Source organism: Bos grunniens, chromosome 13 (assembly GCF_055505025.1).
Source record: "Bos grunniens cultivar Pamir isolate PY7600 chromosome 13, Bosgru_T2T1.0, whole genome shotgun sequence".
NCBI classification, from domain to species: domain Eukaryota; kingdom Metazoa; phylum Chordata; class Mammalia; order Artiodactyla; family Bovidae; genus Bos; species Bos grunniens.
Genome location: NC_141177.1, coordinates 55697346 through 55717069, shown reverse-complemented (window position 1 = coordinate 55717069; position 19724 = coordinate 55697346). Strand labels below are relative to the sequence as shown.

The following is a 19724-nucleotide window of genomic DNA, read 5'->3' as shown; positions in this document are numbered from 1 at the left end:
TTTTTTCCTTTTATATCTTTTTTTTTTCCATTTATAATTGATTTCTTGTGTCTAAGGGTTCATAACTCCTGCCGCATATGTATAATGTGCCATGTAGTCAAAGATGGGGTGCATGCCTTATGGTCATGGAGTAAGCTGTTAGCATTTCTAATGGTGGGTGAGTTTGCAGGAAAGCCGAGTATGGGCTTCTACATGAGTAATGGATGTATAGTAAGACTGCTGCTGGGAGGTCTCACAAGGCTAGCTTGCCTCTGTCAGTGAACTTGAGACCCTGGACTTCTTGGGCTGCAACTTAACTTAGTAATAATGTCCCCAGCATGGTGTGATAGTTTAAACACCATGGATAGATACGTCAGAATGAGAGATGAGTTAATTAACCCAACTGGGGGAACCTTTCACAGTGTATATGTATATCAAATCATCACGTTTTACACTTCAAATATTTTACAATTTTGTCAGTTTTACCTGACAAAAGTGGGAATAAGTAAAGACCAGGGGAGCTTTGAATTAGAAGGGGTCTTTGAGTTTATATTCTTAGAAATATACTTTGTTTTTTGTTTAATTTTCCTAGAATATGGTTCCTCTCTAAAGATCTAGTAAATTTTTAATTTAAGCCTTCATGTTACATTTTATTAAAATAGGTTGAATTATTTCAAAACCAAGTCCAGAATAAGCTTATCTTTTTCAGTCAGAAAAAGTGGATAAGGTGGTGCTGCAGGAACTGAGTGGAAAGCTAGAACTGGCAGAGAAGGCCCTGGCTTCCAAGCAGCTCCAAATGGATGGGATGAAGCAGACCATTGCCAAGCAGGAGAAGGACCTGGAGACCATGGCTGTCCTCAGGGCTCAGGTAGGCTTCGTTCCCAAGAGTGAGCTGAGGGAAGCCAACCTTGATTATATTCTCAAACAGGAAAGTGGTGGTGCTTAAGATATATTTTTTTGATTTTACACTATTTATGCTAATATATTTTCAAAAAACCTTTTTACTGAAGTTTATCACATGTGGAAAGCATACCACACTTCTAAGTGTACTGCTCATTGAATTTATCCATTCTATAGTTGATGGACAGCTGGATCATTCCCAGCTTGGGGCTTGGTGTTTAATGTTGCTCTGACATTCTTACGCAAGTCTCTTTATTCATCTGTGTACTCATTTCTTTTGGGTACACACCTAGGAGCAAAACTGCTTGTTCCTAGAGTAGGCAGGTTACTCAGTGTTCATTGATTATGCCAAAGAGGTTTCCAGAGTGGATCTACCTACCAGTTTTCACTCCCGTCAGCAGAGAGTTCCTATTGCTCTACATCCACCTTGACCCATACTTGTATTATCAGTATTTTAATTTTTAACCATTCTGGTGGGTTTATAATGGTGTCTCATTTAATCTGCATTTCCCTGCTGGTTTGAAAGTGTACTTTTTGAAATGTTTACTGGCCTTTTAAGGATCTCCTTTTGTGAAGTGCCTGATCAGGTCTTTGCCCAGTTTTCTTCTGGTTTGCTGGCTTTTTCTTAATTTTATAGGAGTTCTTTATAGAGTCCAGATATAAGCCCTTTCCAGTGCTTTTTGCAGATTTCTTCACTCTGTGATTTGCCTTTCCACTCATGAGCATGTCTTTTGATGAACAGAATTCTTAATTTTAACGTAGTCTAGTTTATCAGTCTTTTCATTTGATTATAGTACTTCTGTGTCGTGTTTTAAAAGCTTTCATTACCTCAAGGCTATGAATATATTCTCCTGTGTTGACTTCTAAAAGATTTATGGTTTTGTCTTTTACATTAAGATACAAAAATATCTGAAGTTAGCTTTTCTATATGCAATGAAGTAAGGGTAAAGATTCATATTTTTTTTCCTACATGAATATCCATTTGGCACCATTTATTTAAAAGGTCGTCTTTTCTTAAGGACTCTGTTGCCCTCTCTGTCACATATTATGTCAATGTACCCGCAGGTCTATTTCTGGATTCTACACTGTTCCATTGGGCTGTTTGTACATTGTTGGTCTGGTACATACTGTCTCATTATAAATAATCAAATGTTTTGATGTCGGTAGAGTTAGTCTTCCTACCACCTCATTGCTTGTGTAATTAAAACCGGGATCATGCCATACATATTGTACTACTTTTTCATTCCTGACTTATCTTGGATATCTCTCCATGTTATTATTCACAGCCATATGTACTTTTTAAAACAGTTGTATGGTGTCCAAAGTGTGCATTACCCTGATATATTTAACCAGCCCTCTATTAATGGACATGTAGCTTGTACCAATATTTTTGCTTTTTATCAACAATGCTGAACTGAACATTCTGGTATGTATATCCTTGTGCATTTGTGGAATCTCTAGTAAGATATGGAAATGGAATAGTTGGGTCATTGGGTTAGATTGTTTTTAAGTTAAATAACTATTTCCAAGTTGTCTTCCAGAAGTGCATAATCAAAATTTTTTGCTCACCAAAAGTAGCTGAAAGCCCCTATTTCCCTATATCCTTGCATTACTCTTTTAAACATTTGCCAAACTGATAAACAGATTATTTTCAATGTAACAATACCAGAAGTTTACTATTCCCTATATACATACTCATTACCTGCTGCCCATAGTGGCATAAAAGTGGTTGAATGGACTTACAGCTTTAGTTTTTCTATAGGAATAGAATTTCAACCTGAGCTTTTTTAGTTATTTTCTTTGATTGTTTGATTGGGCCTGATACTGTAGTTATAGGCTTCCCTGGTAGCGCAGCTGGTAAAGAATCCACTTGCAATGCAAGAGACCCTGGTTCAATTCCTGGGTTGGGAAGATCCGCTGGAGAAGGGATAGGCTACCCACTCCAGTATTCTGGGGTTTCCCTAGTGTCTTACCTGGTAAAGAATATACCTGTGATGTGGGATACCTGGGTTCAATCCCTGGGTTGGGATGATCCCCTGGAAAAGGGAAGGGCTATCCTACCCTTTCCCAGTATTCTGGCCTTGAGAATTCCATGGCCTGTATAGTCCACAGGGTCACAAAGAGTCAGACATGACTGGCAACTTTCACTTTTTACAGCTTTGGTTTTATTTCTTCAGGAATAGAATTTCAACTTGAGCTTTTTCAGATATTTCCTTTGATTGGGCCTGACAAATGTTTTGATGTCTGGTAGAGTTAGTCTTTGAGAGACTTCACTTTTACTTTTCACTTTCATGCATTGGAGAAGGAAATGGCAACCCACTCCAGTGTTCTTGCCTGGAGAATCCCAGGGACAGGGGGCCTGGTGGGCTGCCATCTATGGGGTCGCACAGAGTCGGACACAACTGAAGTGACTTAGCAGCAGCAGCAGCAGCAGAATTAGTCTTCCTACCACCTCATTGCTTATGTAATTAAAAGCAATGTTGGCGATATAGAGATGGACAAAACAAAGGCCTAGTTCTTACTGGCTCAAACTTAATGACTTGATGGAAATGAGATTCTAACACAGATTTATATCTGACTCAAAAAAAGCCCATGATCTACCAATGAAAACTATAAAATGTTAGAGCACTCACAAATGGTAGGAAGTCCCTTAAAATGATCTGTTTCATACTTTTTCTGGCAACTAAAATTGTGATTAGAATATTTAAATTTTTATTAACTTTTTAAAATAATGGATAAAAAATATATCCTAGAACCACTAAATCTGAAAAGGAAAATCTAATTGAAAATATAGAAAGTTAAAAATTGGTATTAAAATAATACTCAGTTCACTATGAAGACATTCATTTTTACTTTATAATTTTGTAACAATGAAGAAATTACATATTATAGCATAATATTTATTTATTTAGAGGTAACAGATTATTCTCCTAATGAAGCAGCTAAAGCAACAAGCTTTTATTATCTCAGTTGCTATGGATCTGGAATCTGGGAGCAGCTTAGCTGGGTGATTCTGACTCAGGGTCTCTCATGAGGCTATACTCAGGATGGACTTGAAGATCTATTTTCAGGATGGCTCACTCACATGGTCATGGTCATTACACTGGTTTCTAGCAGGAGCATGTACCTGTTATTATATTTGTAAGACGTGTCACCGGATGTAGCACAGCCTCTTCTACTTATCAGCAGATAGGCTGTAGAGAATCCACATTTGTCTGGGTAGTAACTTCTCTTTCTTTTTTTCCCTCTAACAGATGGAGGTTTATTGTTCTGATTTTCATGCTGAAAGAGCAGCAAGAGAGAAGATTCATGAAGAAAAGGAGCAGCTGGCATTGCAGCTGGCAGTTCTACTGAAAGAAAACAATGCTTTCGAAGATGGAGGCAGGTAAATGAGGGAAAGACTTGGATCACAGATTACCCAGGTTGTGGGAGAGGGACCCACAGTGTTTTAGCTGTTTGAGCTACAAGACGCTTTGAGTACACCTGGCCTGACGGTGTTCCTGACACTTGGTTTACTTTAAAAGGCTTGGCAGTATCTTGTGGGAACCTGATTGAGTTTCTGCTTCTAGATAAATTGTAAAAACATAATAATCTGGGTTCCAGTCATATCCTGTCATTGTCATGGATGAAATATTCCTAATATTTTAAGTAATTCTGTAATATGTTTTACAAGAAAGTACTGCTAAAATTACTTCTATCTTTAAAAATTTCCTTTGAGAACAAAATATAGAGGAGTAAGAAACATAAAAATACAGAGAATAAAATAACACACACCAAGGTGTGTATGTTAGTTGCTCAGTCATGTTTGACTCTTTGCAACCCCATGGACTGTAGCCCACCAGGCTCCTCTGCTGATGGAATTCTCCAGGCAGGAATACTGGAGTGGGTTGCCATTTCCTTAGGCAAGGTCCCCTGAGGGGATCTTCCTGACCCAGGGATTGAACTCAGGTCTCCTGCATTGCAGGTGGATTCTTTTTCTTTTTTTTTTTTTCAGTTTTATTTATTTTACTTTACAATAGTTTATTGGTTTTGCCATACATTGACATGAATCTGCCATGGGTGTACATGTGTTCCCCATCCTGAACCCCCCTCCCACATCCCTCCCCATCCTATCCCTCTGGGTCATCCCAGTGCACCAGCCCCGAGCGTCCTGTATCGTGCATCAAAACTGGACTGGTGATTTGTTCCACATGTGATAATTTACATGTTTCAATGCCATTCTCCTATATCATCCTGCCCTCGTCCTCTCCCACAGAGTCCAAAAAAGACTGTTCTATACATCTGTGTCTCTTTTGCTGTCTTGCATACAGGGTTATCGTTACCATCTTTCTAAATTCCATATATATACATTAGTACACTGTATTGGTGTTTTTCTTTCTGGCTTACTTCACTCTGTATAATAGGCTCCAGTTTCATCCACCTCATTAGAACTGATTCAAATGTATTCTTTTTAATGGCTGAGTAATAGTCCATTGTGTATATGTACAACAGCTTTCTTATCCATTCGTCTGCTGATGGACATCTAGGTTGCTTCCATGTCCTGGTTATTATAAACAGTGCTGTGATGAATACTGGGGTACTTTTGTCTCTTTCAATTCTGGTTTCCTCGGTGTGTATCCCCAGCAGTGGGATTGCTGGGTCATATGGCAGTTCTATTTCCAGTATTTTAAGGAATCTCCACACTGTTCTCCATAGTGGCTATACTAGTTTGCATTCCCACCAACAGTGTAAGAGGGTTCCCTTTTCTCCACACCCTCTCCAGCATTTACTGCTTGTAGATTTTTGGATAGCAGCCATTCTGACTGGTGTGAAACGGTACCTCACTGTGGTTTTGATTTACATTTCTCTGATAATGAGTGATGTCAAGCATCTTTTCATATGTTTGTTAGCCATCTGTATGTCCTCTTTGGAGAAATGTCTGTTTAGTTCTTTGGCCCACTTTTTGATTGGGTCATTTATTCTTCTGGGATTGAGCTGCAGGAGTTGCTTGTATATTTTTGAGATTAATTCTTTGTCCATTGCTTCGTTTGCTATTATTTTCTCCCATTCTGAAGGCTGTCTTTTCACCTTGCTTATAGTTTCCTTTGTTGTGCAGAAGCTTTTAATTTTAATTAGGTCCCATTTGTTTATTTTTGCTTTTATTTCCAATATTCTGGGAGGTGGGTCATAGAGGATCCTGCTGTGGTTTATGTAGGAGGGTGTTTTGCCTATGTTCTCCTCTAGGAGTTTTATAGTTTCTGGTCTTAAATTTAGATCTTTAGTCCATTTTGAGTTTATTTTTATGTATGGTATTAGAAAGTTTTCTAGTTTCATTATTTTACAAGTGGTTGACCAGTTTTCCCAGCACCAAATGTTAAAGAGATTGTCTTTTCTCCATTGTATATTCTTGCCTTCTTTGTCAAAGATAAGGTGTCCATAGATGCGTGGATTTATCTCTGGGCTTTCTATTTTGTTCCATTGATTTATATTTCTGTCTTTGTGCCAGTACCATACTATCTTGATGACTGTGGCTTTGTAGTAGAGACTGAAGTCAGGCAGGTTGATTCCTCCAGTTCCATTCTTCTTTCTCAAGATTGCTTTGGCTATTCGAGGTTTTTTGTATTTCCATACAAATTGTGAAATTATTTGTTCTAGTTCTCTGAAAAATACTGTTGGTAGCTTGATAGAGATTGCATTGAATCTATAGATTGCTTTGGGTAGTATACTCATTTTCACTATATTGATTCTTCCGATCCATGAACACAGCAGGTGGATTCTTTACCATTTGAGCCACCAGGGAAGCCAATACTTACCCATCGAGGATTGACAGTTACTAATATTTCTTTTATTTGCTTAAAGTATATTTTATAAAAAGAAGAAAAAGAACTGTAGATGAAGTTGCAGTCTCCTTTCTCCCTACCCCTCAGTATAATCCTCTCTCCCTCTCCCACAGTGCTTGGAACTCGTGTGTAGCATCTCCAGCTGTTTTGTATTTTTGTGTATATACACACCTATATAATATCTTAAAACAAGGTAATATTAATTTCTTAGAACAAGGTGCATAGGTTACAAAATTGTCACTAAAGGTATTATTCTGCAACTTGTTTTATATAGATAACTGATTTTGAACTATTTATATATATATATAACTATATATATATATCTATAAATCTGTGTGTATATGCAGATTTAATTCATTGTTTGCTCTGTTGTGTCCTGCTTTAGAAATATGCCACTTTTTTCCAACCTATTTCCCATCGATTGACATTCTGTTTATTTCCTGATTTTTAAAAAATCATATTTACTACATTGTGTCCTAGTGCCGGAGAAGGCAATGGCACCCCACTCCAGTACTCTTGCCTGGAAAATCCCATGGACAGAGGAGCCTGGTAGGCTGCAGTCCATGGGGTCGATAGGAGTCGGATATAACCGAGTGACTTCACTTTCACTTTTCACTTTCATGCATTGGAGAAGGAAATGGCAACCCACTCCAATGTTCTTGCCAGAAGAATCCCAGGGACGGGGAAGCCTGGTGGGCTGCCGTCTATGGGGTCGCACAGAGTCGGACACAACTGAAGCAACTTAGCAGCAGCAGCAGCAGTCCTAGTGCCAGTCATATTTAAAACTCAAATTACTCATAAGTTCTGGTTTCTATGAACCTTGGCTTTGTAGTTTACCTCTTTTTTCTCATACTTCTGTTGAATGCCTGCTTAATGTTGTCATATTTCAAGGTTTCACAGATAACGTTACTTTTTATCCCAGCAGGCAGACCTTGATGGAAATGCAGAGCCGTCACGGGGCGAGAGCAAGTGACGCTGACCAGCAGGCTTATCTCGTTCAAAGAGGTGAGTCACGTGTGATACCAAGTAGTAGAGGTTCCATGGGTTTGCTATCCTGTGAAGAAGTTGCTTGAAGGAAAATCTCACTACATTCTATACATTCCAGGTCAAGTTACCAAAAATACAGCAAAAATCAGGCTTATTTCCAGAGTGCTCCAAACTCCATCCATTCCCTCCTGAATCCAGACCAGACTCTTCACATTGGCAGTTAACACTTGGCATAGCCAAAATTCTGAGCCTTCTCTCACTCTGTTCCCCTATGGATATTAGCCAACAGAATCACTCCCTGTTCCTTGAACTTGTCCTGAACTTATACACCTATGTGTACTTGCTTATGTGGTATCCTTCATATAAAGGCCCTTCCTTATTCATCTCTCTCTTCCTACAGTCTCTTTCCAGTGAACTCTTACCCCATCTTTAAAGTGAAAGTGAAAGTGAAGTCACTTAGTCGTGTCCGACTCTTTACAACCCCATGGACTGTAGCCTACCAGGTTCCTCCATCCATGGGATTTTCCGGGCAAGAATATCCCATCTTTAAAACCCATCTCAAATACCATCCCCATGAATCCCACAGAATGTGACCTTTCCCTCCTGAATTTCCAAAGTACTTTATTTCTGTTCCAGTACTTATCTGCTATTTTATAGTTACTTATGTGTTCTAAATATGCATGTAAGTACTCTATTAAATAAGCTCCTGCAGAGCTGATATCCTCACCCAATACCTGGTGTTATGCACATAGTAAGGTTACCATTTATTGAGAGTTTACTATGTGCTGGTGCTATGCTGATCCCTTCATACAAATTACTTCATCTGATCCTCACAAAATTCCATCAGGTATATTGTATCACCATCTTCCAGAAGACAAGGTTCAATAACCCAGGATCACAAGGCTTCTAAGGAGCATAACTGAACATGGAGCCCAAGGTTATCTTTACTCTTTGCCACTACACAGTACTACATGTAGTAAGCCTGTCATTATGTTCTATATCCAGATTTTAATTCCCTAGTGAAATTGATCATAATACTTACACAAAATATAGTGCTGTGTTTATTACATGGTTTTAATACTCCAGGAATAATGTTCTGTCATTTATAGTAAATTATGTCACTGAAAGGGAAGTATTATTCTTGAGTCTAGATAGGAAAAAACTTAATAGTCAAAAGATCAAAGACTGACATAACTAGATGAAAGGTTAATAGCAATGCCACTAAGGAGAATCAGATGTTATGTGATTTGATTACATGTTATCAAAAAGATGTTATCTAAATTTTACATAAAACTGATTCTTAATTTTTTTAATGCTAGATCAGTCTGAATCCCTTCCACATACCAACTGACTATTGAAAAGGAACTATCAGTGTTGTTATCAACAGCAAGGAAGCAATATAGTATGTATGCTGCTGCTAAGTCGCTTCAGTCGTGTCCAGCTCATAGCGACCCCATGGACTGCAGCCCACCAGGCTCCTCCGTCCATGAGATTTTCCAGGCAAGAGTACTGGAGTGGGTTGCCATTTCCTTCTCCAATGCATGAAAGTGAAAAGTGAAAGTGAAGTCGCTCAGTCGTTTCCGACTCTTAGCGACCCCATGGACTGCAGCCCACCAGGCTCCTCCGTCCATGGGATTTTCCAGGCAAGAGTACTGGAGTGGGGTGCCATTATAGTTAACTGTTAAATTACAGCAAAATTTTTCTGAGCATCCCTTCTACCACCTGTCTCTGCCAACATGCCGCTGCCAAAGTCCTTTTACATGAAAAAATAGATTAAAGTAAATATTAGAGGTAGTGATTCAGGTTAAAAATACACATAAAAAAAAAATTCCAAAAAGGTGCATATAGTATTCATGGGGCATATGCAGAAGGAGCACAGTGTATGCTAAGTCACTTCAGTTGTGTCCCACTGTTTTCGACCCTAAGGACTGTAGCCCGCCAGGCTCCTCAATCCATGGGATATTCCAGGCAAGAATACTGGAGTGGGTTGCCATCTCCTCCTCCAAGGGATCTTCCCAACCCAAGGATTGAACCCAAGTTGGCAGGCAGGTTCTTTACCACTAGCACCACCTGGTGGTGGGGGGGTAGGGTGCGGGGGGAGGTACCCAGAAGGAGCACAGGGACTGGTCTAAATTTTAGCCTTAGGCATTTTTTAGGATCAGAAGAGAAAGCTGCATCTACCCACTAGTGCACTGCCAGGCCTTTTCTCTAACCTGAATTTAAATATCCTAGGAATACCCATATATCTATAAGTGCCTCCACGATTGTCTTGGTTCAAAAAAAGGACAGTTCTTACACCTAGATTTCTCGGGAAAATTTTTCTTTCTCATAACTATATAAGGCAAATATCTATCTACACTTAGGGGAAAAAAAAAAAAAACTGACCAAACACAAAGACTTCTATTTATAATCTAAAAATCGCCACAAAATACAAATGTATTCATAATTATCCTAATAAGTTTTTGGTCATATAAGTAATAATATTCCAAACAGAGATTGTCCTAAAATTTTTGGTTTGTTTCCTAACATAGCAGCCTTAAACAGTATAACTCTTCTCAGTGTTATTTCATCATGGTTGTCTTCTGCAGCCATGTAAGTGTCTTCTCTGGCCTAGGGCACTTGGCTGAGCATGAGGGAACAGGCGAGCATAAAGCACGGTCAGATCCGTGGTCTAGAAAGCCTGTGGTCTAGTTAGACAGGATATGCATGTAACAAGATGAATTCATAATATAACAAGTAAAGGACAGAAATAATAGTGCTGGAAATAAGAGGAAAGGATGACACCAAAGGGCCAGGAGGCTTGAGAAAGGCCTTGGAAAGATGTGACTGTAAGCTTCACCTGGAAGCCATAACTTTTGTATGAGAATAAAAGGGCAAAGGCAGAAATGAGTGTGGTGTGTAAATAAGGAAAACTGACTAAGCTTATTTTACAGTGAAAAGCCAGGAGGTGGAGGGAACCATTAGCTGCGTGATTACAACAGCCCAAGTCTGCATCTTGAAACCTAGACAGGGTTTCAGGACAAAAAGAAAAGGGCCAACGGATGTCATAAAGTTTAAAGGGATGAATAACAGTCCCTGATAAGTGGCTAGTTGTGATCTAGAGCAGATTTTGACAAACTGCAGCCTACAGGCCAAAACTGGTCTGTCAGCTGTTTGACTAAGTAAAGTTTTATTGCAACATAGTCATACTCTCTTGTTGACATACTGTCTGGCTACTTTCTTGCAACAATGGCAGAGTTGAGTAGTTATGCCAGAAATTTATGACCTGTAAAGCCTGGAATACTTACTATCCGGCCCTTTATAGGAAAAGTTTACTGCCCCTGATCTAAAACAATGAGACCATTAGCAAGCCCACTGCTCCAGAAATCATGCCTTGTGATCACAATTTCTATTCAAAGTTGCTTCTAAAGTTTGCTGGACACAAACTATCCATAATAGTCTCCCGTGTTATTCAATTCAAATAATACGCTCAGAAGTAGATAATAATGTTAAACGTTACCTCCACTATCATCTGCAAAAACAAACATTTGGGGGGACCTGAACAAGTCTAGAGACCTGGGCGGAGGTGCTAAAAAGCTAAAAATGGTTTGCATCAGTGCAGCAAGGTCAGATCAAAGAGGTGTCCTAGGAGCCAGAAATCATTTCCTGCATGGAGTATGGTTCGCACACGTGGGACCTGCCAACAGTCAAGGCTTGTTTAAAGCATTCTTTTTTTATATATTTATTTATTTTTAATTGTTGATGTTTGTTTTACAATATTGTTTTGATTTCTGTCATACATCAAGCATTCTTTGATTTAGACTTGAACCTCAGTCCCACTCCAAAATTGAGGGAAATGACAGGACTCTTTCTTCAGTCCCTTCTCACTTCCTTTGCCTGGATAACTCTTCATTCTTAAAACTCCTCTCACATGTGGAATTGATCTCATCAGGGGAGCCTGTTTGCATCAAGCAGTCTGAGCCCTTCTCTGCCCTCCCAGGAAACCAACCATGGCGCTTCTCGCACACCCCACCCTATCACTCACTTTTCTTGCCTGATGTCCCCATCATGTCTGTGTCCCTCTGGCCCAGCCCCAGGTGCTCAAACACAACTGCTGATTGACCCTAATTGTTGTCTCCGCTTCTGAGAAGGTACCTGCTGTTCCCGGATCCCTCTCAGCGTTCTGCTCGCTGTCTTCTCCACATTCTCTCCTCCCCTTTCGCTTACATCCTCATCTCTTTTCTTCTCTCAAATATCCTAGTTTTCACTAGAACATGTATTGTCCTGTACCTGGAACTGAAACCACATATTTTCATATACCTAGAACCTTGAATAGAGGCTAAATCCTAATATCACAGGGAAGCAGGCACTGCTTCTGGAGATTTTTTTTCTGTGTGTACAGATTACTTCAGTTAAAGATTGAAAAACCTGTATTCCTTTCCCACGAGGTATTGATTACAAAGTTTACCTGAACATTAAAATTAACCATCTGTTATTAAAAACTGCTTGCACTATGGAAGGAATGGATTAACATTTCATTTAATGCTTCTTCCCAGGAGCCGAGGATAGAAACTGGCTGCAGCAGCAACAAAATATTCCAATTCATTCTTGCCCCAAATGTGGAGAAGTTCTGCCTGACATAGATACACTACTGATTCATGTTACGGACTGTATCATTTAAGTGTTGACCTTTTACCTCCCCCAAGCTGTTGGTAAATCTCATTTTTTTTTCCTCCAAGAGTTGTACTTTTGTGTCATTTGTTTCATGCAACTATTTTGGCTCATTATTTTTACTTTAGGAGAAAGAAAAATCATGTTCTATAAAGGACATTTTGGGGCACATTTCCTTGATTCGCAAAATAGAATCTTTAGCGTACCACTCTTCTAATAGGCTCGTTGTTTTTAATATTTAGTTGATGTGAACACTGAACTGTTCATGCAGGTAATGAGCGTGTGACATTGTGGATGGAGTAAAGGCGGTAGTAAGATGGAAGACGCCTCACTGATTAGAACCTTCTAAGGAGGCAGGAAAAATGAAGTCGTCACAGATTTAATCGAGAAAAGTGTTTTTGAAGTATTTTTAAATAAATTGTTATCTTTCTTTATCCATTTAAGACAGATCTGTTTGGGGTTGTGTATATATCTTACAGTTTTATTTCAAGCACAGCACCAAAGTTATGATGTGGCTCTTTTCAGATGAGCCCTGTGAGCTTTTACTTGATCATCAGGACAAGTGAAAAACTACTGGCCTACACAAAGCAGATACAGTAGGTTTACTGGATTTCATGTAACCATCCACAGTGTGAAGTCCCCTTTTCCTTCCCTTGTGATGAAGGTACATGTTATCTACTATAGAGTAGATAGTTTATGAATGTCTAAAAAGAATGGCTATCAATTTTCTTCCTGGACCAGGCTCTATATTCATAGTCACAAAAATAGTTACCGCAAAATTTTGCTTATGAGTCTTACACATTGTTCATATATGGTTAGCTAATTTCACAGGATGTGTTTTCTGTATTCAGCTTCACATAAATTTAATACTTATTCAGATCTGTCTTGTTAATTCCATGAATATAAGCAAAATCTCTTTATTAGAGACCAGTAAGTGTTGTTTGAATTAGAAATTGTTCTTTCTAGGAAGATGGAAAGATAGGGCTTTGCCATACTTTATAAATATAGTTTACCAAGATGAGCTAATATTGGGCCATGCTTAGAAGTTATTAATGTCCTTATGTATCTATATACTAAAACATTTAAGAGAAAAGTTTAAAATCTCTTCTGTTTGGCTTTGTCCTAAGACTTTCTCCTAGACAAACCTGACTTGTGTGTGTGTGTATATGTATATATATATATATTTTTTTTTTAAACAGGAATTAAAACAGGTAATTACAGCTTCATTACAATAGAACACATTGCACAAATTCAATAGTAATTTAGAGTCCCCTACCTGACCCCACAGAGAATGTTTGTTTAAGACATTTCTAAAATAACTATTAAATTTTTAATTTCTTATTTATAGTTTCTAGTTTAAAATTTTTTTCCTTATTATTTTATATTGGAGTAGATAAATTTCTATAGTATCCTAAATAGAAAACAAACCAAATGGTTCCACCCTTAAGTTACTGGCAATACCCTTTTGCTTTGTTCAAGTAAAAATATTAATCTGATCCCAATGGGAAGTAACAGTGTGAATGTGCTTATTAAGTCTGGCATCAAATTGTTTCCTTGGTAATTAGGACTGCAGGTGAAGGCAAGTTCATATGGTGAAGTTAAATTAAGGCTATTGTTTGGGGGACTCAAACAGTTTGGTAAACAACTTGTAAAATCTGCACATGTCTTGTTCCATTAATTTCATCTTCAAAGGTCTTGTTCTAGGTTACCATATACCTCACTGGAATTTTAGCCATGCTGTAGCCTTGTGTGGCTTAATGGGAATAATAGAAAGATGGGAACTGTGAAGAAATATGAATCAGATCAGATCAGTCGCTCAGTTGTGTCTGACTCTTTGCGACCCCATGAATCGCAGCACGCCAGGCCTCCCTGTCCATCACCAACTCCCGGAGTTCACTGAAACTCACGTCCATCGAGTCAGTGATGCCATCCAGCCATCTCATCCTCTGTCGTCCCCTTCTCCTCCCGCCCCCAATCCCTCCCAGCATCAGAGTCTTTTCCAATGAGTCAACTCTTTGCATGAGGTGGCCAAAGTACTGGAGTTTCAGATTTAGCATCATTCCTTCCAAAGAAATCCCAGGGCTGATCTCCTTCATGAGCAAATGCAAATGTCACATGTAATAATTTTACAAAATTCAGTCTTCAGATATTACATGTAAAAGTAATTTTGATCTGGTCTGGTATGTAAGGAGTTTGGACATGATCACTCCTATCCTTACAATAAGAAGAAAAACTGAGCAAACTTAAAGTCATCAATGCTTTTTAAATCCTTCAGAGATCTGAGGCCACAGGGCAAACCTCTGTTCCCAAATTGGACAGACAGACAGGCATAGAGCATCACTGATTAGAGGACCAAGGTCTGAGAAGCAGAAACCACGGTAAGAGCAAGTACCTAAGCAGAAAAACTTAAAGCTATTATTGAAGAATTGCTAAAGTCTCACATGGATGAACTCAAAAGTTAAAAACTCTAGAGGGAGCAGAGTCTTGGGGGCACCCCTGAACTTTTGTGAATTTTACTTCCACAAGCCCTACCAGATTCTCACAGTAAAGATTAGAAAAAAACTCCCCTATAATTGCAGCAGGGAGAGGGGGAAAGTAGACATTCAAAAAGACACCAGAACATTCTGCTCTTCTTAAGAAGGCCTGCCCTCAAGGGAAACTCTTTCACCTGAGCCTAACTTGCTGGGAAGTTATCAGAGCCTAAGAAACCTGGGTAAAAAGATACACCTAACTTCTGTCCCCTCTAGCCTTATTATTCTCACCAGAGGAGGAGGGAAAATACTTGTAAAGGTCACTGCCCAGAGGCACAGTCTCACAAAAAAGAGTGATCATAGACCTATAGAATGTGTCCCCTCCCCACTACACCTCACCATCACATCAACAGGGCTCCTATATAATAACAGTGGGTTACAACAGAAAGAATTGCACAATCTTAAACTTTATCTAAGAAGAAGTCTGTAAGGAAACCCAGAGACAACAATGGAGACAAAAGCGAACACCAGAGGAAATTTTAGCATATGACACTTACAGCTGCAGCAAACAACAAACATGGCCCAGCTCCTCACCAGATAACAAACGAGCGCAAACTAAAGGCCAGTTTACTGTAGCTCTTTTTCACCTAGTACATCATGTTCAGTATTCAACAAAAAATTAAAAAGCATACTAAAGACAAAAATCGATGCTTTTGAACTGTGGTGTTGGAGAAGACTCTTGAGAGTCCCTTGGACTGCAAGGAGATCCAACCAGTCCATCCTGAAGGAGGTCAGTCCTTGGTGTTCATTGGAAGGACTGATGCTAAAGCTGAAACTCCAGTACTTTGGAGTTTCACCTCATGTGAAGAGTTGACTCATTGGAAAAGACTCTGATGCTGGGAGGGATTGGGGGCGGGAGGAGAAGGGGATGATGGAGGATGAGATGGCTGGATGGCATCACTGACTCAAAGGACATGGGTTTGGGTGAACTCTGGGAGTGGGTGATGGACAGGGAGGCCTGATGTGCTGCAGTTCATGGTGTTGCAAAGAGTCGGATATGACTGATTGACTGAACTGAACTGAACTGAAAGACAAAAAAAAAAAAAACCCACACAGTTTGTAAAGATAGAGAAGGCATCATAACCAAACTCAGACATAATAATATAAGAATGTGAGTTTAAAGCAACTGCAATTAATATCCTATAGGCTCTAATGGAAGAAAATGACAATATGCAGGAACAGAGGGGTAATATAAGCAGAGAGGTGGAAACTCTTAAGAAAAAGTCAAAAGGAAACACTAGAAATCAAAAATCCTGTAACAGAAATGAAGAATGCCTATGATGGGCTTATCAGAAGACTGACCATGGCTGAGGAAAGACTCGGTAAGCTTGAAGAAATGTCATGAGAAACTTCCAAAACTGAAAAGCAAATGGAACAAGAAATTAAGAAATACAATATCCAAGAAATGTGAGATAGTTATAAAAAGCATACCAAATGTACAGTGAGAATACCAGGTAGGAGAGAAGGGGACAAAGGAATGTCTGAAGTAATAATGGCTGAAGATTTTCAAAAATTAATTACAGGCACAAACCACAGATATAGGAAACTCAGAGAACATGACTTGAGATAAATGCCCCAGAAATCTTCACTTAAGTATATCATGTGCAAAAGGCAGAAATTCAGAACCAAACAAAATTTTTTTGAAAGAAGCCAGAAGGGAAAAAATCTAACCTGTAGAGGAGCAAGGATAAGACATATGAGACCTCTCTTCAGCAACCATACAATCAAGAAAGCTGAGAGTGAAAAACCACCAACCTGGAATTCTGTGTGTATGAAAATCATCCTTCAAAAGTGAAGGAGAAGTAGGCAGATGGAATCTTGCCAGTAGACCAGCTTTGCAAGAAATGTTAAAAGTTCATCAAAGAAAAGGAAAATTATATAGACCAGAAACTCTGATCTGCATAAGAAAAAAAGAGCATTAGACAATGTTGTTTTAGTCACTAAGTTGCGTCTCTTTGTGACCCTATGGACTGTAGCCCACCAGGCTCTTCTGTCCATGGGATTCCCCAGGCAAGAATACTGGAGTGGATTGCCCTTCCCTTATCCAGGGGATCTTCCCAACCTAGAGATTGAACCCATGTCTCCTGCACTGGCAGGCTGATTCTTTACCACTGACCACCTGGGAAGCCCCAAGAAAAAGAATACATGAAGATAAAGTCATTTATTTTTCTTATTCTTAATTAACAGACAATGGTTTCTTCAGAGTAACAATAGCTACATGTATTTCGTGATTATTTAATGGATAAATGAAATAAATGACAATAATATTTTAAGGGAAGGAATGAAGAATTGGGGAATCTCTGTTACAAGGTATTTTCCCTACCCATGACGTGGTATAGTATTCTTTGAAAGTGAACTTGGATCAGTAGTCAATGTATATTGCAAACTTTAGGGCACTCTCCCCCTTGCAAAAAAAAGTTTTAGAAGTATAATTGATGGTGCTAAGAGAAGAGAGAGCTTCCCTTGTGGCTCAGTTGGTAAAGAATTCGCCTGCAATACAGGACACTTTGGTTCGATCCCTGGGTTGGGAAGATCCCCTGGAGAAGGGAAAGGCTACCCACTCCAGTATTTTGGCCTGAAGAATACCATGAACTGTCCATGGGGTTTTTCAGTTCAGTTCAGTTCAGTCGCGTCCAACTCTTTGTGACCCCATGAATTGCAGCACGCCAGGCCTCCCTGTCCGTCACCAACTCCCAGAGTTCACTCAAACTCATGTCCATCGAGTCAGTGATGCCATCCAGCCATCTCATCCTCTGTCGTCCCCTTCTCCTCCTGCCCCCAATCATGAAGTCTAAAGAGTGAAGTCAAGTGGGCCTTAGGAAGCATCACTACCAACAAAACTAGTGGAGGTGATGGAATTCCAGTTGAGCTGTTTCAGATCCTAAAAGATAATGCTGTGAAAGTGCTGCACTCAATATGCCAACAAATCTGGAAAACTCAGCAGTGGCCACAGGACTGGAAAAGGTCAGTTTCATTCCAATCGCAAAGAAAGGCAATGCCAAAGAATATTCAAACTACTACACAATTGCACTCATCTCACATGCTAGCAGCTGCTGCTGCTAAGTCACTTCAGTCATGTCCGACTCTGTGTGACCCCATAGACGGCAGCCTACCAGGCTCCCCCTGTCCCTGGGATTCTCCAGGCAAGAATACTGGAGTGGGTTACCATTTCTTTCTCCAATGCATGAAAGTGAAGTCGCTCAGTTGTATCCGACTCTTAGCGACCCCATGGACTGCAGCCTACCAGGCTCCTCCGTCCATGGGATTTTCCAGGCAAGAGTACTGGAGTAGGGTGCCACATGCTAGCAGAGTAATGCTTAAAATTCTGAAGCCAGGCTTCAACAGTACATGAACCGTGAACTTCCTGATGTTCAAGCTGGATTTAGAAAAGGCAGAGGAACCAGAGACCAAATTGCCAACATCCATTGGATCATTGAAAAAGCAAGAGAGTTCCAGAAAAACATCTACTTCTGCTTTATTGACTACGCCAAAGCCTTTGACTGTGTGGATCACAATAAACTGGAAAATTCTGAAAGAGATGGGAATACCAGACCACCTGAACTGCCTTTTGAGAAATCTGTATGCAGGTCAGGAAGGAACAGTTAGAATTGGACATGGAACAACAGACTGTTTCCAAATAGGGAAAGGAGTACATCAAGGCTGTATATTGTCATCCTGCTTATTTAATTTATATGCAGAGTACATCATGTGAAATGCTGGACTAGATGAAGCCCAAGCTGGAATCAAGATTGCTAGGAGAAATATCAATAACCTCAGATATGCAGATGAGTGAAGAGGAACTAAAAAGCCTCTTGATGAAAGTGAAAGAGGAGAGGAAAAAGTTGGCTTAAAGCTCACATTCAGAAAACTAAGATCATGGCATCTGGTCCCATCACTTCATGGCATATAGATGGGGAAACAGTGGAAACTGTCAGACTTTATTTTGGGGGGCTCCAAAATCACTACAGATGGTGACTGCAACCATGAAATTAAAAGACGCTTACTCCTTGGAAGGAAAGTTATGACCAACCTAGATAGCATATTCAAAAGCAGAGATATTACTTTGCCAACAAAGGTCCGTCTGGTCAAGGCTATGGTTTTTCCAGTGGTCATGTATAGATGTGAGAGTTGGACTGTGAAGAAAGCTGAACGCAGAATTGATGCTTTTGAACTGTGGTGTTGGAGAAGACTTGCGAGTCCCTTGGACTGCAAGGAGATCCAACCAGTCCATTCTAAAGGAGATCAGTCCCGGGTGTTCTTTGGAAGGAATGATGCTAAAGCTGAAACTCCAATACTTTGGCCACCTCATGCAAGGAGTTGACTCATTGGAAAAGACTCCGATGCTGGGAGGGATTGGGGGCAGGAGGAGAAGGGGACGACAGAGGATGAGATGGCTGGATGGCATCACCGACTTGATGCACATGAGTTTGGGTGAACTCCGGGAGTTGGTGATGGACAAGGAGGCCTGGCGTGCTGCAATTCATGGGGTCCCAAAGAGTCAGACATGACTGAGTGACTGAACGCAACTGAACTGATGCAGATGACACCACCCTTATGGCAGAAAGTGAAGAACTACTAAAGAGCCTCTTGATGAAAGTGAAAGAGGATAGTGAAAAAGTTGCCTCAAAACTCAACATTAAGAAAACTAAGATCATGGCATCTGGTCCCATCACTTCATGGGAAATAGATGGAGAAACAATGGAAATTGAAAGACTTTATTTTGGGGGCTCCAAAAATGACTGCAGATGGTGAGTGACTGCAGCCATGAAATTAAGACGCTTGCTCCTTGGAAGAAAAGTTATGGCCAACCTAGCATATTAAAAAGCAGAGACGTTACTTTGCCAACAAAGGTCCATCT

The 19724-nt window shown here is 39.8% G+C and overlaps 1 protein-coding gene across 12 annotated transcripts in view; it reads left to right on the top strand.

Annotated features, from left to right (window-relative positions):
- Nucleotides 1-12778, top strand: part of OPTN (optineurin) — a 39227-nt gene extending 26449 nt beyond the window's left edge. For 5 of the 12 annotated variants that reach the window (XM_086334341.1, XM_086334343.1, XM_086334344.1 and 2 more), the window contains 4 exons: nucleotides 689-847; nucleotides 4134-4264; nucleotides 7624-7703; nucleotides 12221-12402. In XM_086334341.1, the coding sequence (XP_086190467.1) occupies nucleotides 689-847; nucleotides 4134-4264; nucleotides 7624-7703; nucleotides 12221-12345 (495 nt within the window). In that variant the 3' untranslated portion in view covers nucleotides 12346-12402. Of the gene's footprint in view, nucleotides 1-688; nucleotides 848-4133; nucleotides 4265-7620; nucleotides 7704-12220; nucleotides 12403-12606 lie in introns of those variants that run through there. The other 7 variants (XM_086334336.1, XM_086334338.1, XM_086334339.1 and 4 more) reach the window with 3 other exon arrangements.
- Nucleotides 12779-19724: the final 6946 nt, after the last annotated feature.